General features: G+C 39.0%; 2 protein-coding genes and 1 long non-coding RNA gene across 3 annotated transcripts; 2 read left to right on the top strand and 1 right to left on the bottom strand.

Moving 5' to 3' along the window:
* The first annotated feature begins 1213 nt into the window (after window positions 1-1213).
* On the top strand, window positions 1214-8171 carry LOC108429475 (granzyme-like protein 1). The gene is made up of 5 exons (XM_037545126.1): window positions 1214-1271; window positions 5114-5264; window positions 5830-5971; window positions 7642-7890; window positions 8016-8171. The coding sequence occupies exons 1-5, from the start codon at window positions 1214-1216 to the stop codon at window positions 8169-8171; spliced, it is 756 nt and encodes a 251-aa protein (XP_037401023.1).
* Window positions 5663-25146, bottom strand: LOC119265224. Its single transcript, XR_005131494.1, has 3 exons — window positions 25059-25146; window positions 23811-23869; window positions 5663-5681 (listed from the first exon to the last, which is right to left on the bottom strand). It is a non-coding gene; the product is annotated as an uncharacterized LOC119265224 (long non-coding RNA).
* Window positions 22564-27531, top strand: LOC108429561 (granzyme B(G,H)-like). Its single transcript, XM_017701395.2, has 5 exons — window positions 22564-22679; window positions 24626-24776; window positions 25044-25185; window positions 26944-27192; window positions 27311-27531. The coding sequence occupies exons 1-5, from the start codon at window positions 22622-22624 to the stop codon at window positions 27464-27466; spliced, it is 756 nt and encodes a 251-aa protein (XP_017556884.1). The 5' UTR covers window positions 22564-22621; the 3' UTR covers window positions 27467-27531.
* The last annotated feature ends 18 nt before the right edge of the window (window positions 27532-27549 follow it).

Genomic DNA, 27549 nt, shown 5'->3' with positions numbered 1-27549 from the left:
ATGCAGCTGCTCTGCCATGATGTCACGATTGGTCCCTCCCAGTCTTCCATGTGCGTTTGTTAACTTGTCCATGTGCCTTTGTTTTGATTCCTTCCCAGTCCTGCCCCCTTGTTTTCAGACTCCGCCCCGATTGTTACCACCTGTGTTGACAGTTGACTGTGGAATAGTTAGTAGCAAGGAAATCCCTAAAATAAAGTGTTACCAAGCAATTTTGTACAAATATATGAAAATAATGTGAACATGTAATGTGAATACCTGTTCTTCTTGCATATTTATTACACTTTCAAACAAAATTTAGGGCATAAGTGCCCTTTTGGATGGTGAAATAATTGTATTTTTTATTGCTCTGTCATTCTTCAAGATTTGCATTAATCAGATAAGGCTCAGCCTTTCTCTGGATTAGAGCAGGTTGGGTTCTATGAGCTGCAGTGCACTTGAGTGACCCTCGGATGCAGTACCAATGTCCTGTGGTTCTCCTCAGTCTTTCTGACTTGTCACACATCCTGCACAGCACTGGAAAATATGATAATTTCGTTAATAAAGTGATACATTTTATAATATAAAACAACCAAGTATAATGTTGGCTATAAGGGGTGTTAAAACTGGCCATAGCAACTTTTCATTATCATAAAAAAATAGGAATTTATTCAAAACTATGTGTGGCTCTTAAAACTAAATACTAGGCAGATTTTAAAAGTGTAGTGGGTATTGCTGTGACTTTGCATGCGACTGCCTAGCAACACCTTAGCAACCACCCAGGATACCATAGTGACTGCCTAGCAACAACCTAATAAAAAGTGGGAACCATTTAACCTGCACAACCATTGTTTCTTTCAGGAAATGCTTGTTTCTAGTTACGATAAAGTCATTTAATCCACTGTGAACAATACCAAAAATCAATCTACATTTGACAAAAAGGATATTTCTAATGACACCGTAAAGGCCTTTTTGGACCATTGTCTTGTAAAAGATGTGAATGTGAGTAGAGGACATTCGAGATGCACCATAAAATTCTTTGTTTGCACTAAAGTCCCTGTAGTCACTGAGGTCCCGGTGGTCACTGAGGTCTGGAAGCTTCCCACCGCTTCTCATTTCTATTGGAAAGACCCAGATCAAACCACAACAAACTGTTCTCCTTTTTTTCTTCTTCTTATTCTTATTCTCTTTACTCTTCATCTACTTCAAGGAGATCACACTCTTTCCCAGCAGCACCATGACTCTCATCTCGCTGCTCCTGCTGACTGCTCTGCTGCCGTACCTGAGCCACTCTGGTGAGTTTCACTTGGACCAGTTCAAGACTTGTTTAATGGAAGAAAAGCAAAAAATTCTGCTTTCAAAACTGGAAACATTGTACTTAGTCCCTAAAAAGTGTTGTGTTGACCTTTTTCGATTAAACAGACACTCAACAGATTCTTGGTAACATGTCAGAAACATGTGAGGGTTAGGATTAGGTTTTGGGTTGAGGTTAAGGATTGGGTTAGGATTAGGGTCAGGGTGAGGATTAGGTTGTGAGTAAGGTTGGGAAGGTTAGGTTTTGTGTGATGGAAGTAACATATTAACAATCCATCTACTTAATGTAAGTAATGTATCAACAGAACATCTACAAGACATTTACTTCAATGTATTCGGATGCTTCAATGCTACTTTACTGATATGTTGTGTTAGTGATCCTCTGTTAAGAGTTTATTAATCATCTACAAAGGACCCCTCAAAATAGTGGGTTACAGAATTATATTCATGAAAAAATGTATTGATCACTACTTTCAATTCAATTCAATTCAAATTTATTTGTATAGCACTTTTTACAACAATGTTTTCACAAAGCAGCTTTTCAGAAGTTTGAAAACATAGTTATAACATATTCCCCAGTGAGCAAGCCAGAGGTGACGGTGGCAAGGAAAAACTCCCTCTGCAGGAAGAAACCTTGGGAGGAAGCAAAACTCACACGGGGACACCCATCCTACTCTGGTCAAACAGTATTTACAATTTAATAAGCTAAATGCTAAATAGAAGCTACGAGGATCTCTGTTTAAAGACTGGATGTTAAAGCTTTAGAAACGGCACTGGTAGAGGCAGTCTCTGACTGAGGCGGTCTCTGACTGAGGCGGTCTCTGACTGAGGCAGTCTCTGACTGAGTCTTTATGAAAAGTTGGAGTGAGCTGAAACGGTCCCATCCGATCTCAATGCTGGTACATCTGGAAGGCACAGTGAAGTAATTCAGGGTGTTGCAGTTGGCACAAATGAACAGGAGAGCAGGTTGGTGATGGTGAGGAGGAGGCCCTGATGGTCAATCTCAGAAAGAGTAAAGAGACAAAATTAGCTCTGCTCAGGAGTATGACTGTAATAAACATGATTTCCCCCAGAGTGTGGCTGGTGACTCTGGCAGATCTAACTATAACAGCATAAACTAAAAGGAGAGAACCAGAAGGTAACATAGATATGAGAGTACCCTGAGACACTGGGATCCCCCCACTCCACCCTCAACAAACCTGTGTGATCGCGTGAAGTGGTGGGTCAACAGCACCAACATCTCAGTCTATCATAAGCCTCTATGCCTATGAACCCCTGGATCTCCTGCCTTTATCTAAAGGGGAAGGCTAATTATCCAAAGCTAAACTAAAAAAATATGTTTTCAGTCTAGACTTAAAGGTTGAGACTGTGTCAGAGTCCAGAACATTAACTGGGAGATTATTCCACAATTTGGGGGCTTTGTAAGAAAAAGGTCTTCCCCCCATTGAAGTCTTCTGAATTTTAGGAACCAGTAGAAAACCAGCATCCTGTGATCTGAGTAAACGAGGCGGTTCATAATGGGAAATAAGATCTTGCAGGTACTCTGGTGCGGGACCATGCAGGGATTTATATATCAATAAGAGAATTTTATAGTCACTACGGAATTTGATAGGAAGCCAGTGCAATGCTGATAAAACTGGGCTGATGTGATCAAATTTCCTGGTTTTAGTGAGAACTCTAGCTGCAGCATTCTGAACTAACTGAAGTTTATTTAGGTTCCTGCTGGAGCACCCTGACCACAATGCATTACAGTAGTCTAGTATTGAAGTTATAAAGGCATGTACCAATTTTTCAGTCATATAGGGATAACACATTTCTTAACTTTGAAATGTTTCTGAGGTGAAGAAACGCTATCCTTGTCATATTACCTCTTGATTAAATGTTAGATCTGAATAAATAAAACCAAGATTTTTAGCTACTGAACTAAGTACTACAGAGAAGTCTGCAAGATTTAACATTAAATCTGAGCATTTATTCTGAGCAGCCTTTGGACCAAGAAGGAGAACGTCTGCTTTATCTGGGTTTTAAAGAAGGAAATTCTGCAGCATCCAGTTTCTTATATCTTTTACACAATCATCTATTTTATTTAATCTGGATTTATCATCTGGTTTGGCTGATATGTACAGCTGTGTATCATCAGCATAGCAGTGGAAACTAATTCCATGGCTATTTATAACTAAGCCTAATGGTAACATGTACAGGGGGATTTATATGGATACACCCAAATAAAATGGGAATGGTTGGTGATATTAACTTCCTGTTTGTGGCACATTAGTTTATGGAAGGGGTCATGTGACACATCAAACTTATTGAGAATTTCACAAGAAAAACAATGGTGTGCTTGGTTTTAACGTAACCTTATTCTTTCATGGGTTATTTACAAGTTTCTGACCCCTTATAAAATGTGTTCAAAGTGCTGCCCATTGTGTTGGATTGTCAATGCAACCCTCTTCTCCCACTCTTCACACACTGATAGCAACACCGCAGAAGAAATGCTAGCACAGGCTGCCAGTATCCGTAGTTTCAGGTGCTGCACATCTCGTATCTTCACAGCATAGACAATTGCCTTCAGATGACCCCAAAGATAAAAGTCTAAGGGGGTCAGATTGGGAGACCTTGGGGGCCATTCAACTGGCCCATGACGACCAATCCACTTTCCAGGAAACTGTTCATCTAGGAATGCTCGGACCTGACACCCATAATGTGGTGGTGCACCATCTTGCTGGAAAAACTCAGGGAACGTGCCAGCTTCCAAAGTGGATCAGTGTAGTGCCCAAAGCCTGCTGTAAGCTTCAGCACCCCATCATCTTCGAATAGGGCCAGGGCATATTACGGCCTCGTACATCGTATGGGCTATTTTGACCACCTCTTTAATATTACTTTTAGTGACTTCAGACTGCCGCATACGAATATCATTGCCACCAACATGAACCACTATCTTTGAATATCTATAGAGCACAATAGAGCTTCCTATAACCAGAGCTCCTCTGACAGGCTCCTCGGTGGGTGTTTCACCGAGTGCAGAAAACCTGTTTGACACGTGAATAGGTGGAGTGTGGTGCTCAGGTGGGCTATCTTTAGCTTTAGCTTTAGCATTAGCTTAAGCTTTAGATTTGTTATTATGCCGCCGAGACATCACCCATTCACCCTGCTGTGGGGGCTCTAATGCCAGAGTCAGTGGTGCACTAACTCTCCTTGAGGCAACCGGGGTAGATAACTCTGAACTCTGCTCTCTATCCCTGATTAAACCCTGGATGCACACCGCTAACTGATGCACCTTCTCCACCAGAGTAGAAATGAACTGGCACTTCTCACAAACTGAACTACTATTGTTATCACTAGTGCTGGAGAGAGGATTATCACTATACATGCCACAATCCACACAAGTAAAGACAGCCATAGTAGAGGATAGAGGTGCTTACTTCTTCAGTGGATTTAAATCTTACCACCAGCTTTTGTTGGAAAGCTAAACTGTAGTCTTCACTCTCTGTAGGAGGTAATCCTGTGAAGACAGATGGTTAGTATACAGTAAAAACAGAGAAAACAGATTAAGCAAACAGATGAAGCAAACACAGAAGCAAACACTCAGAATGAATATTAGCAGATCACAGAGCCACTGATCACTAGCAGATCACTGCTTAATGTTTTATTTGCATTTCACATACCATCTCAACTTTTTTGCAGTTAAGGTTTATACATTTTATGAACATAAATCAAACTGAATGAAGAAGTAATTCACACTGAGGTGAGTTTTGAGACACCAATGCATGCAGAAAATATCATTATAACTCCTCCACCTTCTCTCTCTCTCTCTCTCTCTCAGCCAGTTTTGAGGTTGGTATAATAAATGGCACGGAGGCTGAACCTCACTCCAGACCCTACATGGTTTCTATTCAGGAAAAGGGAAAACACATCTGTGGTGGTATTCTTGTGTCTAAAAGGTTTGTCCTGACGGCTGCGCACTGCCGGAAGAAGTAAGCCTTTAATTTCTAATGGTTTCTCACTGTAGTCCTTAGGATAAAAATACTGTGTCCACTCTCTGTCCACTCTTTTAGACACTCCTACCTTGGTAGTCCACCTTGCAGATGTAAAGTCAGAGACAACAGCTCATCTGCCGCTGCACAGTTTGTGTTGGTCGTCCTCTACTCCTTCATCAGTGGTCACAGGACACTGTTGACTGGATATTTTTTGGTTGGTGGACTATTCTCAGTCCAGCAGTGACACTGAGGTGTTTAAAAACTCCAGCATCACTGCTGTGTCTGATCCACTCAGACCAGCACACATATTGACACATTAACACACCACCACCACGTCAGTGTTACTGCAGTGCTGAGAATGTTACACCACCCAAATAGTACTTCCTCTGTGAGGGTCCATGGGGGTCCTGACCACTGAAGAACAGGGTAAAAGTGGGCTAACAAAGTATGTAGAATTACAGCTGATCAATGAAGCACAATCTAGTTGCACTGCATGTTTAATTAATATATTAAAGCCTGTTACCAAGTGCATTAAATCAGCTCTAAATTGTTTGTCTCTAAGGAAAAAACACATAACGGCTGTGCTGGGTGCTCATGATCTGTCAGACAAGAAAGACGGATCCATCCGCATGAAAGTGAAGAAGTACTACCGCCATCTGAAATACAATGCTGAGACACATGACAATGATATCATGCTTGTGAAGGTAAATAACTGGACCAGTAGTGTAAATTTAGTCGTAGAAGTAGGGCGGGGGGCATCATTATCAGCCCAGGGTTTGAGTGAAAGAGGGGTCTGAGGGGTCACAGACTTCCAATGAAAGTGAAGGGACAAAATAGAACTATACACACACACACACACTGTGGACAGGTCATCAGTCCATCACTGGGCAGACACACAGACATATACATTCACACCTCGGCCCAATTTAGCATCTCCAGTTCACAAGACTTCATGTGTTTGGACTGTGGCAGGAAACCGGAGCACCTGAAGGACACAAGGTGACCACACAGAAAAGACCCTGGTCACCTGGGGAACTGATCCCAGACACTAAGCTTGTCATAACAACTGACATAACCCTCCATAAATGTTTATAAATGCTTATTCCAATTTGCTATAAAGATTCCATTTGTCACTTTGACTCTAAGTTAGCTAAACTGGCCTTTATGACAGATGATGCCTACTGGAATAAGCATTTATATTAGTTGTCATGTGATGCTTATGTAGGTTTTAAGTAGCCTTATGAACAGTTCCCTACAGTAACCATTGTGAACTACCATTTATTTCTGCCTTCAACATTTTCCACCCTTTAGCTTCTGTTCTTTATAGTAGACTTGCTTTCATTTTTTTCAAACAAGTAAACCTCTAACGTAAACCATTAAAGTTCAGTCTTAGAAGTTGCATTTTCTGCTTCTCACAGTTAAAAAAATTAGGCTCTCCAGTGTGTTAAACATCTCAGACATTTAGTTTTGGTGTTCTAATGCAAAAGGAAATGTGTTATTTGGTTGCCTTATTATGCCCAGTCTGGGAGCAAAACAGCATCACCAGCAAAGCAGCACCACCTGTAGCAGTAGAGGCTTAAGTGTCTTGTCCAGTGGCATAAATACTCCGTTTTCAAGTTGATTTGATTTGTCTTCTCACAGTGGTAGGATGGACAGAAATACCTGATTTTTTCATGTCCAGAGCTAGATTGGGGCTTTATTTTCTTAATTCATTCTCAAAGCTTAAAGCTTTAAGTGCTACTTATCTGATGGTGATCTGTTTGTCTACCAGCTATTGCATAATTGTTAGGAGTCCCGTTTTTTTACGTTTAAACTCCAGTTTCCTCTTTCTTATGCAAGGGTATTAGAGAACTGATGTTCATTGAAATATCTTCTGAAAACTTGTACTTAATGGACATATTAACCACATAATGACCAGAGACTGGTCTCTGACCTTTTCACAGTAGTACATAACCTCTAAAAATACCTTTATAAATTGTCATTTTCTTCTTCCCACAAAAAAAAATACAATTTAACAAGAAATTAAGTAATGTTATCATTATTTAAGTACAAATACTGTGAAGTTGTTCAAACTCAGTGTAGTTACAAGAGCTACTATTCAGCCAAAGCACAACGCCTAGTATTCTAGCCGGCTAACTTTTGGTCTACAAACATTAATATAGCTTAAATCAAATAATTTATTTTACAAAGTCGACATCAAGTGTTTAGTAAGGAAAAATAAATAGGATCTAATGCTAGTTAACTGTTTGAAAATGAAGTGTGTATGAAGTGTATAGGTCAGTTGGGTGTAATCTGGGTTACTGTGGAGGAGTGGAGCTTCGCATTGCACCATGCAGTCTTGTTTCTAACTAGGCAAATGATTATCTTGTCACAGCTATGTGGAAAAGCCAAAAAGAGCAAAACTGTAAACTGGATCTCCATCCCTAAAACCAACGAGGACATTAAGGCCAACACAGTCTGCAGCCTAGCTGGCTGGGGAGGAGCTGGATCCTCTAACCATGTTAGTGAGCGTCTTATGGAGACCAATATAACTATTGTGGACGAGACAGAATGTAATAAAGTCTGGGAGAACCGTCTGACCCCAAGGATGATGTGTGCACTTCATCCTGGAGGATCTTGCAAGGTATGAGAATATACAGGATGATTAATATGGTCAGTCTCTTTTTATGATGTAAACTAATGGAAAATAAAATAAATTCTGAAAAATTGTGAGGATAGTAATGTGTTTCATTTGTGTCTTGTTAACAGGGAGACTCTGGAGATCCTTTGGTGTGTGGGGATACTGCTGTGGGCATTGCTGCCTTTGGTCAGATGGACAACTGTGATGCACCCACAAAGCCAAAGGTTTTTACCAAAATATGTGAATTTCTGCCCTGGATCAAGTCTGTTATTGGGAAAGTGTAATTTGCATTTGACCAATTCACCACAATTTCATCTCAATTAAAGCATGTCTCAAGCATATTTCTCGAGCATATTCTTTGATGGAAATGTATGTGAGAAATCCTGTGGAAAGTCATCCTCAGAATTCTGTATGATAAATTGTCTCACAAGGTCAGAGGACACATCTAGGGACAACTTCTTAAACTTAAAGCACTTGACTGCAATAAAATATCATGGAAAAACAGCATGCTTCTAATAAAAAAAACACTAATACAAAACAAAAAAACAGTGAAACAACGAGAATGGCAAAGAAATGCACAATGTTTTAATAAACATTAAGGCTTCACAAATGAAAGCGTTAACCTGCGTTGTCCAGGGGCCTAATCTGGACGGCGTACGCACCCCACATTAGAACACCTCACCTGATCTGTCTTACCATCACATGCAACATGAACATGTTTTGTTATGGTAGTAACAATTTTGAACCTTTTACGTTTTCTCCAGTTAGCTTCAGCCTTCTGTGACAAACACCTTTGTTTCTCTTCTAAAAGTGTCATGTTGTCCTTCATCATCCATTTTAGTTCATTTCAATTCATTAATATGCAATTACATAAAATAATTCTAAGGGCCCAGCCTACAAAGTGCCATAACTTCAGGGAACTCCAATTCCCAGAAGGCCTTGGGCTGATTAGGCCCAACCTGACACAAATGTGCACTCTACATAAGGCTGTGGCAAACAGCAGCCCTTTGTCACACCTTTGTAGAGGAGTGACTGGTATGACATGCAGCCCCAAATTGCCCCAAAATTACTTAAAAAAAAAGACACAAGAAAACACTTCCACTGTAATTATGAAGGGAAGGCAGGCATTGTTTCACTTGTTGGGTCTTAGAGCAAACACTTTTTATATGGCTTGGAGCCGTTTGTAGCCCAAGCCTTCAGTCTACTCGGGTTTTAGCAGAGCTCAGTAACACTGAGATTGCAAAGCACAGTACCTTTATAATAGCTTATATTCTATTCAGAAAAATCTGCTGGAATATTTTACCTCGAATGTTCAGTTTTAGATGCTTACGAGTTCCCAAAAACATTGCGATGTTGAGGTCTACACTCAACATCAACCTGGGGTGGTCAGTCACTATGACTCTATGACTGACTATTTTGAAAGAGCTTCATGACAGCTACACATTCTTTCATACCCACAGCGTTGAGTTGTCTTCTCACAGAGAAAGAATGAATAAAAACTGATCTGAAGTAAATTGATCTTCTCCTGCCACTCAAAGATGAAAGCTTTAAGTACTGTTTATTTGGTGGGAACATCTTAAGGTGGTCTACCAGGCCTCACAGGGCTGTTATGAATCCCATCTTCAAATCATTTTTCATATACATGAAAATTTCATGTACTGTTATGAAATAATGTAATGAAGACCAAACCACTGTGAGGCACATGAAGGGTGTTGGGGGGGGGGGGGGGGGGGTTGGGGGTTATAATCTTTCACACCTTTGTGCTCTTGAGTGTGTAGTTGTCTTCTTACTGTATAAGTGTGTATCATTTGTAATACCTGCCCTAGACACCAGAGGTCAGCCTCACCTGAGTATTGATCTGTTTCCTAGTGACGCCTTGATCTCTTTCACCTGCAGTACATCTAATTCCCTTTATAAGGACCTACACAAACATACACTCTCTGTGAAGTATTGCTAGTTCATCTGTGTATTGAGCCTTTTAGCACAGCTGTCACTGGATTCATGGTTTACTTGGACTTTCTTCTGACCATTTGGACTCTTTGGTACTTTTGCTGTTTTTTTGTAAGCCGTCTTGTTTTTTGAATATTTTGAACAGTCTCTGACTCGGATTCAGTCTGTTTTTTGTGGTTTTGATACTGTGTTTTTTGGGGGGAAAACGGATTCCAACACCTGAAGAGCCTTCATTGCAGTGGGTCTCAAAAAGAATTTTAAAAAGTCTACATTGACTTGATAAATATCTCTAACAGTGAAAAAAATTTGAGATTCCTCAGAATAATTTATCATTTGACTAAAATCAGTATTTCCTGAAACACTGGTCGTCTTGCACTACAGAGCTCATGAAAATTGAATCCTTCAAATCTAATGTTTTTGTAAAGTGGTGTTATTCACAGATTGAATCAGTAGGTGGTGGTGTGCACATTCACCACTCCTCTTTCTCCTTGCTGTGATGCTGCTTCCTCCCTATAGTTATAATACTGTTTTGTTTTGTGAAGGTGAAAACTGCTGCCTGTTGTGACCCAACCAAGAGAGGTCTGCTAATGACCACCGGCTGATTCACCACAGTTCTGTGCTCCCTGATTCCTTTTATTCCATCACTTCACAACGTAAAGCCTTGCTATGGAGCTGCTTGAAAAGAAAAGGGTTACATTTGAAAACATCAGCAGGCCTCCAATCACTCCAGAGCTAAAGGAAGAGTAAAGATTGCCTCATTTCCCTTCTTTCACTACCAGATCATTTGCGCCATCAATCTCCTCTGAACAAGCTCGCCAACCTGGAAAGTCATTTCAGATTTTGAAATTTTGACAACAGCCGCAAATTAGGGTTAAAAAGCAGAGAAAGTCACTTCATAATTATACTGGACTTTTTTCATTTAAATACAAATTAAAAATAGCTAATTTGGTCATATATCTGCAAGTGCATTAAGCTAATTATGTCTGAATGTACACAATCGTAGACATAACTCCAATTCGACTGATCTAGCCACGTACTAAACTCTAATTCCACTCTCCAAACAATATCACACTGTCATTGTTCTCATAGCTACTCCATAATTTTGTTAATGAGTCAAATGTGAAATGTCGGGTGTTTGCAGGGAATTGTACATTTAAAAGCACTCATGGTTATGGTCAGGTTTCATATAAATAGGTACATTTACAAATCAAATGAAGCTTTATTGTTATGAGCAGGTTTAGGCCTACTTCAGGAGCATGATAGACTCAAAACTTCACTGATGTGATAACCATACTTGGAACCCAAAGCTGCTCTTCTCCAACCTTTCTCTGGGGAAAGCAGTGTTTGAGGTTAGAGCTTCAGGGTGTGAGATTACAACAATCAGGATTACTGGTCCATAATATTGTGTACAGGCAGGGAAGTGGGAGTAGCTAAGTAGCGCACTACTTTTTGTAGTTAGCTACAAATTTTAGTAGCTGTAGCCACTACAATTTAATGGAATGTAGCTTGTAGCTGTAGCGAAAATGTTTCGCTACAATTTCGCTTCAGGCTTCACACAATCCATGCAAAATGAACCACAGAACGAGGTGATTCACTGGGCTGGTGGCAATTGTGCAAACCTAACTGAGCCAAGGGCAGCTTGAGCAGACAGGCACATGCTCGCCCCACACGCTGATCACCCCTCACTAGTAGGCTTAACTCAGGGCTCGCAACCGAAATGTTAAGACGTTGTCCTTTCAACAAAAATGAAACCTTGGGAAGCACGACATTTGACATCTGTTTTACTGTCTTGCAACCGCTGTAAGTATATCTCAGTGTGTGCTGATTATTCTAGTATAGGCCAGAAATATAAACGCAAGCACCTACTCACAATGCCCTGCTTTAACCTTTAGCTCAGCTGTAGCCGCTTTTCTCGCATCTCAGGAAACTCCTCCACAAGTTTCTTGTAAAATGTCTTTCAATGTTCGACTTTTAGCGAGACTGAAGTCGCTTCTTATCCTCCAGCTTCTCGTTCGATTTGTAGAATGAGAATTCAAAAGAGAAGCTGGAGAAAGAGAAGCTGACTTGCCGTGAGTTGCTGCAGATTAAACGTATCAGCAAACCAGAGTGATTTATACATGTAAATAAGTCCGTTCATCTCCAAATGACCGATGTTCATCTCAAATCTCTGTCTTTGCCGTTTCGTTGTCTGTGTGATCTGGTGATCTTTTTGTATATTTGCAGCTTTTCAATTGTATGTTTCTTTCTGGCACATCATTAAATGCCATGTCTTGTTCATACTATCAGTTGGACTTGTTTGGTGTGTCAGATGGAGATTCACAAACTTTCTGACAATTGCGCTTTGAAAGTAACTAAAAAGTAGCCACTACTTTTCAAAAAGTAGTTAAAAAGTAGCCACTAAAAGTAGCTAAATTGTAGCTAGCTGCACATTTTGGGAAAGTAGCTACAAAGTAGCTAAACACAAATTTTTCAGTAGCTATCCCAACCCGGTGTACAGGGTTCACCCAGAGGTGGACCCCAGTCTTCTAGGTATGGGAGGCCAAAGCATTACTGGTTGAACCACAAGCTGTGGACAGAGGGGGGACATCAATGGCAGAGCACAAAAGCAGCAGGCAGTGAAAAAACAAAATGAACAGTGTCACTAAGGCTACATTTACACAGCAGGTAAAAGTGGCCCAAATTCAATCTCTTTCTCTGTATGTGACACAGATGTGTCCTCTGTGTGTCAGTGTGAACAGCAAAAAACACATAGAAATCTGATATTTTCAATTCCGATTTGAGACGCTTTATGTGGTGTTGAAATCCAGTACATATCCGATCTGCAGCAATGTCAGACTGAACAGCCAGATTGGAATTCATGTGACTTTTACGTCAATCCAGCTCAACATTCATCATAATTTTGCGCTGCTAAGACTCAAACATTTAGTCTGATGTTTCTGTACCAAAAAATTTGAAGAGACTTATCAAACCGCATCGTGTTTGAAGAGGTTTCGAAAGAAGTGGCCGGAAAAGACTGAGGCTGCAGCGTCAGAGAACAGTTTAAACAATCCCAGGACAAGAACCAAAGAAGTGGCCATGGCAGAATAACGTGCCCTTTTTCTGCTGAACTCCAACATATTCTGTGTAATGAGTCTAACATTCAACCACTGGAACTTCACAATTGCTCAAGTGATGCTGACCAAGATGAAACTGAAAGCTCCGGCAGCAACTATCATTTGTTGGCCGTGGCTCCTGCCAGTGGTAGACTGAGACTGACCTGTCTCAAATATTGACAGCAGTCACTGAAAGTTCTAGAATCAAAGGCTGACATTTTCTCAAGTCCTGATGCTCCAGCCTTGGTCACTGTGCACTGATTCATTATTCACAGAAGCCACAGACTTGGTCTATGATTCATGACTATAATTTAGATCTAGGTCTTTTTCTGTACCTCAGAGATACCTCTCAATTAAGCTTCAATCCCTGCTCCTGATAATCCCATCTCTCTTATCCGCTCTCTTTCTTAGTTATGTCCTTTTTGACTTGATGCGGTTTTAGCTCCAGATGCTCATGAGATTTTCTTGAGCCCTATTTGAGCTGGATTAGTTTATTCCGGGAAGGTGCTGCAATTTGAATGATTGCCAACAAGAACAACAGAGTATGAATCTGCAGTGTTGGTTGTTTTTATTAGTCTACTAAGTAATAATTCTGGTACTAATTACCTTCTACAATTCCCCAAACTCAAAGCTCCCTCAGTAATTGAAGTTCAGATGAACATCACAATAATGAAATAAGATTGGGTAACAAAAATAGCTGCCTCCTTTTTTTTCTTGCAACCTGAAGACAAGGCTAACAGATAAAACGAAGCTAATTTTGATCTCAATTCCTCAACCCTATTTTCTTGAAAATGCTAGTGAAATCTACAGTATGACTATGTACCATCATTTTGAATTGCTGTTGATAAAAGTGGTCATTCACACTGAAATGAAATATGGAGTCTCCTCCCTTGTCCAATGTTGCATTTTGTTTCTTTTTTTCCGACCCTATTTGCCATTCAGCTGCACAGTGTGTTCTCATTGTTTGGAAGTGTGGCACCTGTCATGTGATACTGATGTAAATGTTTGTGCACTGATATTTTAATCCAGGCTACGTGGGGAAATTACACAGATGGTTTATCCTGTACGAATCAGCCAGTCAAATCATGCACACATGACATTACCAGACTTCCTCTGTTAAAACTAATCAAACTCAAACTGGGCTTCAGATTCTCTCTCAGATAACCTAGTTCTCTGATCTCTGACCTGTTCCCAAGTACATGCCAGTTTGAGACTTTGCAGCTCCTGCTGCCATCTCCATCCCTCAGAGGCCTCTCTTCTCTGCTCCTGATCAAGCCTCTGTCTCTGTGCATAGTCCACTTCTCATTACTGACAGTGTTGAAAAATCACAGTATTTCAGCCCTAACGTCAGAGATTGCTCCAGCGCTAGCCTCAAACATTGCTCCAGTTCTGGTCTTTGCTTCAGACACTCAACAAAACTCAACTTCTCACAGACATGTACAGACAATCAGGCCAACATTTGGCAAGCCTTAATATTCAGGACTGTTTGTATATTTCAAAATTAAATGATTTCAAAGTTTTTATCTAAGTCAATGCCTTTAATTTTTCATCACTGCCTGGTTTGGAGATCCCTGTTGAGCCATGCAGCATTTTTATTCTTTAGGATTGTTGATGGAATATACGTAGATGGACATGTTTAATGTTTACAGAACCAGAGGCAAACTAGATGTTTGTCCTCATAGGTCTAGCTTCTAACACTGAATGAAAATATAGGTACATTTATGGTATTTCTATGTTTCAGGATTTAAGATTTTGTCAATTAGGTTAAGAGGTGTGCTTCATTTATCATACAATTTTTTCAACTTCCTCATAAACAAAGGAACAAAATCATAATGATATGCATCACCTTTCCCTGTGAAATGTTCTCTGTGATTTAGCAGGTTCCGTCTTGTTGGCTCTGTAAGAAATGTAGTCTCACATGGAACATGCAATTTTTTTAGATGTTCCCTCAACTGGTGTTTTAATGGTGGAGAGTGCTGTATAACATATCAGCACATGTATGGGGCAGTAGTGGAGGGTAGGGTACCAGCCTTGCAACTGGAAGGTCACCAGTTCGATGCCCTGAGCCGACAGGACATGACTGAGGTTACCATTGAGCAAGGTACCTAACCCCCAACTGCTCCAAGGGCACTGCGAATAGGGCTGCCCACCAAACCGGTGTGCTGACTGCCCCCTATTCTGTGTCTTCAGTAGTGTGTATGTAGTGTGTCACTGCACAGATGGGTTAGATTGCAGAGGTGACCCTAATAAGGGTCACTTAATCTTAATCAGTCTAAAATCTCCCAAAAGTGTTCAATTGGATTGAGAGCTGGTGACGGCAAGGGTCATGGCATGATATAAGTTTTTGTATTAATGCAACCATTCAGTGACTCCTTGTGATGGAAAGTGATTTAAATTTTTACCAGTATAACTTTTGGGTTGGCAGTGACCTTTCCCCCTTAGGGAAAACATGGACCCAAGCCAAGCAAAATGCCTTCAGTACATAGCCCACTCACTGTAGGGGTCTATTGTATAGGCCTGCCCTGTTTACTTGGTATATCACCTACTTGAGGAGAATATTGTAGCAACACAGTACTAGCTGGCATTGGCTCCTAGAGGCTCGGGAGGCATGGCCATGCAAATGGCCACTGCAGAGGCTTATGGTAGGTGTGTTCCATCTTAAAAAGTGACCTTAATGTGATTAAATACAATGGTTTGTTAGTATAACGTGTAGTTTGTGTTACTATGTGTATTTGATGAGCCGGTATGGCGAGAGAGAAGACATTACACCATACAACGTGGAGAGCTTGGGCTGGTAAGTAAATGGATGCCAGCCAGAAAGTTCAGAAAAGAATATTGTATTGCACTGGAACATAATTTATGACAATAATAATTTCTATTGTCACATTACCCTGCTCTAGGCTGGAACACTCAAAAGTTAAGTTAGGGCTGTAGCAATCTCTGAGGTTAGAGCTGGTGAAATCTTTAAAGTTAGGGCTGGAGCAATCTCAGGGGTTAGAGCTGGTGTAATCTTTAAAATGAAGGCTGGAGCAATCTCTGAGGTTAGGCTAATAGACAGAAAATGGGCTGGGGACAGAGGAAAGACTTTCATCAAAAGTAGAGACTAGACAACAATCAGGGACAAAGAGTTAGTCACAAAAAACAGGAGCTGAAACAAGAGTCACATAAAGAACCAGATGAGGAGCTAAATAAGTTACCAGAGCTGACTCAGTGTCAAGAGTTAATTCAGTGGCTGGGCTAGGGCTAGAATAACAGAGACCAAAACAGTGTTCCAATTAAAAAACAATCTTACGGGTAGGAAGGAATTAAGAAATGTACAGAGATAGAATCTAAAGCAGGACAGGGAGCAAAATCAGCAATAAGGCCTGAATCAGGACATGTGACAAAGAGAGGAGTGACTGAAGCTTAACTTGGGAGTAATTCTCAGGTACAGTCACTGAATACAAACTAGACTAACAAAACAGGATCTATTTGTATTTATGGGTTGCCCAGCAAAAATGTGACAGATGTCAGTGAGACCTATGTTTGAGCTTTGTATCACATTGGTTGGTACATCAGTGAAACAGGCTACAGGCTTCTATATCTGCACAACTGACTAGGACCACTTTTGATGCAGGAAAGATCAGCAGTCTTGCTTTGGTCATCTGTAGATGTCCAAAACATCTCTGTTATTTATCAAAAAACAAGTAAAAATAAAAATTATACATTTTGTACATTGTTCTGATTAAATTAATTTGAAATAATTGTATGAGCAAATGGCTACTATGTTTATTTCTGGTAGAATAAAAAAATGAATTGTGTGATCAAGCTAGCTGTAATGCTGAAGTTAGCTGGGTAGGTAATGTCCTTATGATTCTAACATTAAGCATGTGACTTGATCGATTTCTCTGATTTATACGAAACTCTGTGCAGATCTTAAATAGAGTTGTAAGTAATACAACTCCATTTCCCAAAAAATTGGGGCATTATGGAAAATGTAAATAAAAGGAGAATGCAATGATATAAAACCATATTTATAAAGGAAAATATAAGGGAAATAGTTGAAAGACAAAATATCAAATGGTGAAACTGAGAAATTTTATTGTTGTGTGAAAAATATATGCCCATTTTGAATTTGATGCCAACAACACATTCCAAAAAGTTGGGATGGCGGGCATGTTTACTACTGTGTTTCATCACCTCTTCTTTCTTTATCTTTATCTTTATTCTTTATCTTTATCTTTCTTCTTATCTTATCTTATCTTATCACAGAAGAACCTGGCTCAAGCTCTTGTGTGGCAGTTTCCAAACTTCTGAAAGAAGTACTACATCTGGAAAATGACATTCTAGTCGATCTCTCGCACAAAGGATCGTGCTGTGTTCAATGATGTCAGGAATCTTCGTTGAGGTGGATGGGACATTCACTATGGTATATTATTCCTGGCTCGATTGTGCATCTTGCACAATGGAGACTTCAAGGAATTTTCGGAACCGGAGAAAGCCATGGCACACAAGAAAATATTACAGCAGCAGATGCTGAATCCTAACTTTTCACAATCTGATTCATGTAGCTCTGTCTGTCTCAACCTATCCTTTCTTTACTTCAGCAGAGGACATTGGCTGTATGGACCATAGACAGGTATTGTTGTTACCTGCTTTACTGGTTTTAAGGTGAATGTGTTATGATGCATCTTTTTTCTGCTACTACTTTTCTAACTGTTGGGGGGTTTGGTGGTAGCCAACCTGTTGGACATCAAATCGTACCCCAATACCAACACATTATGTGCGGATGTGTTTTGTGAGGGTTGTTATAGTCACCATGTTGAGTTAGGTGACAGGAGTTGGGGACCTATCAGACCTACATGTATACTTGATTACCTTGATAATTGTTTTATGTAGCTTCAGATTTCTGATGTGGTTTGTTCGTTATTATTCTTTTTTTTTCTCTTCCTTCTCTCTTGAGGAGCATAGCCATAGCACATTATCCAGGACCATTCCTAATGGTGGATGTAAATAATTTAGGAGGATCCCGTGGTTGACTTTGTAAGCTGGAATGTCAAGTCTTTAAACCATCCAGTGAAACAGAAGGGAGCTCAAACATCTTAAACATCTCAAAACTGATATTTCCTTTCTTCAAGAGACCCATCTCCATATTGCTGACCAGTTTAGATTAAGGGGAGGATGGGTAGGACAAGCATACGCTTCCAATTTTGGTTCCACTGCTAGAGGGGTAGCTACCCTTATTAGTAAGAACATACCATTTACACTGTCAAGTATAGAATCTGATCACGCAGGGTGCTATGTTACTGTTGTTGGTCAGCGCACTGGGTTTGGAACTGCTATTTTGTGTTGTCGTGGGCAGTACTGGCTTTGAGATATGTTTTTGATGCTACACTACACCCACGGTCTCTTCTTTGATAACATAACCATGATTAATAGTGGATACGTCCCTTATTTAGGTGTGTATGCTGGCGTGAATGACAATGGATGGGTTTGGAAATCCGTGGCCGAAGGTACTTTATTCATTGTTTTCATATGGATGTAGCACATTCTTGGGTATAACTTTTAATTATGAGACTTAAGAAGTGTGTGATGGGCATCTACTACCCCAGACAGTGATGACAATGTGATTATAGAGTCTGTTCATTCTTGCCGTCACTGGTAACTTCAGTTTAAAGGTACGTGCACTTATTAATGGTGGGATTAAGGCGTCTTCTTTTATTCCACCTTATGTGAGGTTTTTTAGTTTATATTTTGATTCAAGTGTGTTTTATTTAGGTTCTCCGTTGGAGCATCGCCATTTGGCCGGCCTAGGTGGCATCCCACGTGCCAAGCCTCAAGAGCCTTTTATTGAAGCCACTGCTGTTTTGCGTAGACCAGACCATTTGGGTCACGTTTTCTGTCTGATTCATTTTCTTTATTTATTTAGTTTTCTTTATTTACTGTCTTGATATTTTCAGTTTTGTTCATTGCAAATTAATTTAGTTGCTTTATTTTGTTAGCTTGTTCATTTTTTTTGTTTGTTTTGTAAATCAGTTGTTATTTCTTGCAACCACTAAGTAAATTTCTAAGCAGTTTGTTTTCATTTATTTTTTGCTTGATGATTGTTCCTTTCTTTTGATTATGGTTTAATTCGATATATTGTGGTGTAAGTGATCTAAGTGCAGGTTTTGGGCAGTATATAATCTGCCTAGTATTAATGATTTAGTTTCTTCTTCTTTTTTTTTGGAGTGTCTTGGTGCATGTGGTGACTCTCCTGTTAACTGGTCACCCTTTTGGAGTTTTCCTCTCTCCTTCACCCCTTTTGCACCTAGCTTGCAGTGTTGATGTCACTATTGTTGAGGTTCAGTAACCTGTGTGTATGTGTGGTGTGGAGTTTTGCTGTACAATCTCAGGTGTGTGGAACCAGGTGCTGGAGAGCTCTGTAATTTTTTTGGTAAGAATATAGGGCAATTGTCCTGTGTTTATAAACCTGCACAGCTATACTATACCTGTATATATAACTGTTCTTTTTCCTTCTCCTTTTTTCATTTTGTTTCAGTAGTACCTGGAGGAGAGTTTTTGGTATTCTTTTATGTTTACATATAGATTTTAAAATGATGTATTAATAAAGTTGTAACGATTTTATTGTTGACTGACATGTATTATCTTTTTAAATACCTAGTAAACAGTGTGAATTGAACTCAATCACGTGTCTCTCTAACTTTGTAAATGTACCTGTGTGCTTGTGAGTTTCACATGCATTAAATTTCCTGGGGTGAAATTCCCTAGGTGGTGTAGTCGAATCCTGAACCTAAAGGTATTGGGATGTACCCCTGAGGGTACCACCACAGTGACAAGAGGGGTACTGCCCCAGTGACAGTGTCATACCTTTTTCTGAGATTGCATAGCAGCATACAAGTCGAAATCAGCCCAATCAATTAAACTCTTTCTTAAGATATATGGCATGTTGGATATATGGCGATTCCGCAATCCCACCTTTAGAAGTAACTCTTTCTTTTCCCTGGTTGACAAGATATTCTCACAGATAGACTTTTTTTTATTTTTAGAAAAAAAAAAACTTCTCCCCTTGGTAACTGACTGAGAATATCAATCCATAGTCATTTCAGACCATAGCCCCTTTTTGATGAGGATGGGCATTCTCATCAATTCTTTGCATCCTTCAAACAACTGGTGAATAAATTTAGTATTCCTAGATCACATTTTTTTAGATACCTACAGCTTATGGAGCTCTGTAGCCTCATATTTTGATTGTTTTCCTCTTTATCCTCCCACGTCATTGATGGACTCTTCAAACGCAGGAAAAGTGTTAAGCAGTGGACTGGCGGGATATATCAATTTCTCATCTCTCATGATTTGTCAGCTTTATATCTTAAGAGCAGGTGGGAAGAGGACTTGGATGAGAAAATTCCAGATGAGAAGACAATTTGGTAACACTTTCTAATGAAAATCACATTTGTAAGCATTTGTAAGCACAATCACATTCATAGCTTGTTATAATGCACTTATAATGTATTATGTTAACAATTCATAAGGCATTATAAACATGGCTATTAATGCTTATAAAAATGCATTACACATTCTGGCCATGTTTATTATGCATTATGAATTGTTAACATAATACATTATAAGTGCTTATAAGTTGTATTTGTTTGCTCTAAGTAAGGTGAAGTATACCGTACTAAATCCTCCTCCAGTGTTAAGAGTAATAAGTTGAAGTATTTACAGATTAATGTACTGAAGCACTAAAACATACACAATACAGCATATTACAGGCTTCAAATATCAGATATTAAACTAATGCTGCCATCAGTGTTTTTCCCAATGTGGAAAAAGTTAATGTACACCACCGTTAGCTTGGCACTAACTTAACACTGCATGTCCAATATAATGCTAGCAGAAATTAGCACTATTTGGAGCATGTGAATATTCAGGACTGAAGCCCTAAAGATGCAGTCCTAACAGCACCAGGAGTGAGAAATAAAATACTGGAAATCTCACGGCATAAATAAACTTTGTATTTGTCTTTACACTGACTTCTTTAGCACTGACAGCATGACATGTTATTAACATGTTTATACTGCACTATAGTAACAATTCATAATGTATGATAAACATGACTATAAAGTATAATTCAGTGTAGTTCATATTTTAATATAGTTATAACCATGTTTATAATGCCTTATGAATGCTATAAATGTTATAAATGTGTTTATAGATGCTTACAAACGTGATATTCATAGAAAGTGTTACCGAAAATTCTTCAAAGAATGTGCTCATCTTCAATTTTTCAAAGGCATTTTATTATACAGTTCAAGGTAATACATCAACTTCATTGGTGTAAAGTTAGACGGTCCGAAATTAGACTTGATTTGGACTCTACATGCAATAGGTGCTAGCAAGAACCTGCGTATGTTTTGGACATGCCCAAGATTATATCACTTTTGGCAATATATTTTTTATACTCGCTCTAAAATTCTGGTGGAACCAATAAGCTCCTCTCCTTACATTGCATTATTCGGTGTTGCACCACCAAACACCTACATAAATAATTATTTATTATTAACAGTAGCATATGGTTTAGATGTCTTTTGTTTTATTTATTATATGCTGGGGTTAATGTACACTCAGGCTATGACTTGAGTGAGACCCCTATAACAATACTATGCAGAATATTTACAAAAAAAACAAACACAAAAAAAAACAGCAAATATGCTTTCTGTCAAAAGAACAGAATTCTGGACTAAAGGAAAGAAATAATCAAAACAAACAAACAAAAAAAAAACTACCCTAGCTCTTAAATTAAAATCCTCACCTAGTACCAAAAACAAAAAAACTATCTAAACTAGTCTTCCCTATCGCATAACATAAATACAAGGGTTGGTGCCTGCCCCTCACCTAAGGTTTCTATACATCTGGCTGCTATGTGAGGTCAAATGTATGAGCACACCCAAAACAGCAAAAAAACAACATCTGGGCCTTTTGTACTCTGTTGCCAAGGTAATTAATATTGCTTTGGTGGAAAGACCCTCTTCCCCCTAATTATTCTCAGTGGATCAAATAGGTAATGCAATACTTCAAGTTGGAGAAGAGGAGATACTCTCTTCAGGGATCTGTAAAGAGGTTTTATAGGATTTGGCAGCCCTTCTTGACATATCTGAATGAAATGGAAGCTGAAAATGTACCTCCATAGTATGTATTTATTTTAAATGATAATATTTCATTTCTTTATATAAGCTGTAAAGAATCTATAGTTTCTCTTACTGGGGTAGGTCTGGAGGATGGCCAGGATGTGTACGTTTGGGGGTATGGGGCTGCTTGTCTTTTGTATTTTGTGAAATATTTAATAAAAAGACCTTGATCAAAAGAAACTGATCTTCAAAAATATCTATTGAAAATGAATAGCTTGTGCTTAATGGTGTTTTTGGTTGGAAATTAAATAAGTACAGGATATTCTTTTACAGAATACAGTATGTACACATACGCACAGTACAAAGACACAAAAGCAGACATAAACATGTTGACGTTAAGTTAATATTGCAAGAGCTACATAATTACCAATTAAGTAGAGACTCTGAACCAAAGTCTCTGATGTCACAGAGATTTGTAAGCTTCCGTTTCTCATTTCTAAAGAAAAGATGCGTATCAAGCCCTGATAAAGCCGCTTCTTCTTATTGTTCTTCAAGGAGAACACACTTTCTCTAAACAGCAACATGACTCTCATCTCTCTGTTCCTGCTGGCTGCTCTGCTGCCATACCTGAGCCACTCTGGTGAGTGTCACTTAGACTTTGTTAATACTTGGCTTTACTATCCGTCAAGTGATCTGATCAGGTTGATGAGGATGAACGATTAGAGACATGGGATGTACCTAGTATTGTCCTGAGAGTCCTTGTTTTTCATGTAATTTTGTTGTTCTTAAAAAACGTTTAGACTGCATGGGTGGCTAACACAATTCATAAACAAGCAAAAGAGGAAATGAAGAAAGAAACTACACAGTGGGGACACAGTTGATTAGGCAGTCTTTCCATGTTGTCATGAAGACATCCCTCAGCACTGCATTAAAAACTAACATGTCTCTGTGATGAATTTCACTACATGGGCACACTTTGACAAACTGTAAACACCATTCATCACTGCATCTACAAATTCAAGTGAAGACCATACTACGCACAGTGGAGGCCATATGTCAACAATGTCCAGAAATACTGCTTACTTCTCTGGACTGAGCTCAACTGAAATTAATTGATACACAGTGAAAACATGTATTTTGGTCTTTCAAGTCAACCTTTCAGATTGTTTGTGGAAATGAACGTTATATTCTCTGGGCCACAGAAGAAAAGGATGTTCCAGGCTGTTACCAGTATAAAGTTCCAAACCCAACGTCTGTCATGGTATGAGGGTATATTAGTGCCCATGGCATAGGTAACTTGCATGACGGTAACACTTTATAGTGCTGTTTCGCAGTGAATCAGGAAAAAGTTAGTAGCCAGGAAAACATAATTAATTAGAAACTAATCAGGAGTGAACAACTAAATACTATTAACTACCAAGGAGTTAATTACTCAGTAGGTAAACGTGAATTAATGATTGTTGCTTTTTTTTGTTTGTTGTGTTCCATTTTTGATGGACAACACGTTCCAGAATTGTTCCTTTTAAAAATGCTTTTTGGCGACTAAATACAATTCATCCAGTTTTGAAAGCAGAATTTTATGCCATTCTTCTGTTAGACAAGTCTTCACTTGCACAACCAAAAGAGGCCTTTATTGTGGGTTTTTATACTTCCGAATTTGCCAAATTGTTTTGAAATGGCAGATAATTCTGGACTGCAACAGCAATGTGGTTGAATGTATTTTTGCATTGTCATTGTCCCTGAAAAAGACATCATCAAGAAGGAAGCCTACCTTGCTCCAAAATGTATCTTTTCATTGTTGATGGTGCTCTCACAGTTGTGCAGGTAACACTAGAATACAGTTTCACAGTTATTTAGTAACAAATTAGGAACTAATCAGGAATGAATGAGTGGTGCTGCATTACAATTTCAGTAAATACTGCTAACTACAACGCAGTACTAATTCATTACTGAGTAGGTGATAGAGAACTAATGATTAGCTAATTCTAACTAATTCTAACAATATTAAAATACACTATACAGCGTGCAGTGTCTAAAATATAAAGTAGTATATCATTCCTAAAAATCCTAAAAAAAACTGTCCTAAAAAAACAATGAAAGTATTAATTGGTTGTGCAGGTAGAAGTTTATCTAACAGAAGAATGTCCTAAAATTTGCCTTTAAAACTGGATGAATTGTATTTAGTCCCCAAAAACCTTTTCTGGAATGTCTTGGGCATCATACATGAAGTGACTGTGTGTGTGTATATATATATATATATATATATATATATATATATATATGCAAAATAAATTAATTAATTTAATAGATAAAAGATAAAAGGTGTTTTATACTTCAGTTCAATGTCAATCAAACAGAATTTACTTGTCAGTGCTTAATGTTTTATGTTTGTTTCATATACTGTCCCATCACCTTGCAATACAAGTTTGTACATTTCATAAACAGGAATGAAACTTGAAAATAATAGCAGTGAATTACAGCACGGTATCCGTTTACTTTAAGTAATTCACACTGAGGTGAATTTTGAGAGTCAAATGCATGCAGAAAGTATAATTATAACCTCTTCCCCTTTTCCTTCTCTCTCAGCCAGTGTTGAAGTTGGTATAGTGAATGGCACGGAGGTTAAACCTCACTCCAGACCCTATATGGTGTCTATTCAGAAAAAACGAAAGCACGTCTGTGGTGGTTTCCTTGTGTCTGAAAAATTCGTCATGACGGCTGCGCACTGCCGGAAGAAGTAAGCTTTTTTATCTATCAAGTTATTTGGATAAATCCCAGCTTGAAATCGTCTTTAAATTTACTCCACTGAAGATCCAGATTACAGCTGGTCAATGAAGCAAACTCTAGTTGCCCTGCATGTATAATTTTATATTCTGAAAGTGAATTTTGAGAAGAAACTTGAATTGTTCACAAATCAGTCTCGGTTTTGTTTTTGTAAATTCTAGGTTTTGTGTTGTGGTATAGTATGGCCTGTTACCAAGTGCATTAAATCAGTTTCTCTTAGGATAAAACAACTTACGGTTGTGCTGGGTGCTCATGATCTGTCAAACAAGAAAGATGGTTCCATCCGCATGAAAGTGAAGAAGTACTACCGCCATCCAGATTACAACATCGACACACATGACAATGATATCATGCTTCTGAAGGTAAACAACTGGACCAATAGTTTGGGGGGGTTGCGTTAGTCTAATTTAAGTGAGGGAACAAGGGTGCGTCTCATAATGCTTCACATAATACAAGTAAATGCAGGTGCAGTTAGGCTCATCAGTGGACATTTAGAATTTTTTTTGTCTATTTCCTTTAGCTTGTGGGCAACAATACATCCTTTCAGACAGAGTGTTATTTTTATACATTTTTATCATCAATTCTTTAATGAAAATTTGTGTTTGTGCTGCTTTACTATACCCAGCAGCACAGAGTCACCAGCAGCAATGGGGTAAAGTGGGATGGGGGGATATAAGTTTTGCCAAAGGGCTCAACCAGGTGTAGCCAGTCAGTTCTATTGAGTTGCCTTCTTACAATGGAAGGATGGACAGAACGCTTAAGGACTTTTTTCAGATTTCAAACTGACTGATTTTCTCCTCTCTCTCACAGACAAGTGCATTTTTTAAACTGCAGTTTTGAAAGTTCCTGTTTTTAGCTGTTATTTTATTTACTTTCTTTTTTTCCACTTCCTTATGCAAGGGGATTATCTTATAACTGCAGGTCTCAGAAATATTTTCACGAAAAATGTATTTAATGAAAGGTGCTCTCTGACTTGCACAGTAGTGTAAAAATATAAAGAACTTAAAACCTCATCCTATGGTCTCCTATAATTTGGTCCTATCCTATAATACACTCATCATCAATAAAGTAGTTTTATCCAGAATGAATCAACCGACAGGAATAAAACTTGATGGGTAGGTTTGACATCGCAAGACATGTGAATGACTGAAGTGTCAATCTCAGCCATGCATGTGATGTAAGCAAGGATGGGCCTTATTGCTGTACCTAACTGACAATATAAGGCCATCCTGTTGCGTATGCTTTCCATTCTGACTCATGCTGCTGTGAGCCTCAGATAAAAGTTCGAAGGCAATTCAAATGTCAGCTCAATGTTATGTTAATGAGGTACTGCAAACAGAGCCCTACCTTTTCTGAACACACACTCCAGTGCACTATTCTAACAGGACAACACTCGACTGCATTCTGCTGCCATCTCAAGAGCTTGCCTTGAAGGCACAGACACTACGCCATAGCCAGAAGCATTGCCCAACGTATCCCCAACTGAAAATGTGTGGGATGCTATTGGACGTGTTATCAACACTCCACCCCTACCGCAAAATCTACAGGAACTGTGTGAGAATATTCAAGCTGCATGAGATGGATTATCGCACGACACCATTATGAACCTCTACAATTCCATGCCGAGACGTCTGACTTCTGTATGTGTGGCTCAACAAATATTGCCCAAATCAGTTTAAATCATCCTGGTAACCTTTATTTTCCTTGTGAATAGCACTTCCTTCTGGGTGCAACTATTTTTTTGACGATGAGTATAACCTTAATTCCAAAAAAGTTGAGATGCTGTGTAAAATGAAAAAAACACGTAAATAAAAACAGAATTCAATGATGAAGTTGAACTTGATGGCAGCAACGCATATCAAGAAAATTGGGACAGGGGCAACAAAAGGCTAATGTTTGGTCTACAAACATTAATATAACTTTAGTCCAATATTATATTTTACAAAGTCAGTGTCAAGTGTTCAGTAAGGAAACGTGAGCAGCATCTAATGCTAGCTAACTGTTTGAAAATGAAGTGTGTAGGTCAGTTGGGTGTAATCTGGGTTACTGTGGAGGAGTGGAGCTTCGCATTGCACCATGCAGTCTTGTTTCTAACTAGGCAAATGATTATCTTGTCACAGCTACGTGGAAGAGCCAAAAAGAGCAAAACTGTAAACTGGATCTCCATCCCTAAAAGAAACGAGGACATTAAGACCAACACGGTCTGCAGTGTAGCTGGCTGGGGAAGAACAGGATCCTTCAAATCTGGTAGCAATCGTCTTTTGGAGACCAAAATCACTATCGTGGCCAAAAAACAATGTAAAAAACTCTGGGAGAACTATCTGACAAGAAGGATGGTGTGTGCAGTTCATCCTGGAGGATCTTGCAAGGTATGAGTAGATGATTAATACAGTCAGTTTGGATTATTGTGTTGACCCAACACTGAATAATAAACTAAAGTATATGAATTGAGGATAGTAATGTGTTTCATTTGTGTCTTGTTAACAGGGAGACTCCGGTGGTCCTTTGGTGTGTGGAGATATTGCAGTGGGTATTGTTTCCTTCGGTCAGAAGAATATGTGTGATGCACCCACGAAGCCAAAGATTTTTGCCAAAATATCTGCATTTCTGCCCTGGATCAAGTCCATTATTGGGAAAGTTTAATCTGCATTTGATGAGAACCAAAGCATTCACCACAATTTTATTTCAATAAAAGCATTTCTCAAGCATTTTTCTCGAGCATATTC

Source organism: Pygocentrus nattereri, chromosome 15 (genome assembly GCF_015220715.1).
Source record: "Pygocentrus nattereri isolate fPygNat1 chromosome 15, fPygNat1.pri, whole genome shotgun sequence".
NCBI lineage: Eukaryota > Metazoa > Chordata > Actinopteri > Characiformes > Serrasalmidae > Pygocentrus > Pygocentrus nattereri.
Note: the sequence above shows the minus strand (reverse complement) of the source record. Positions and strands in the feature narration are given on the sequence as shown.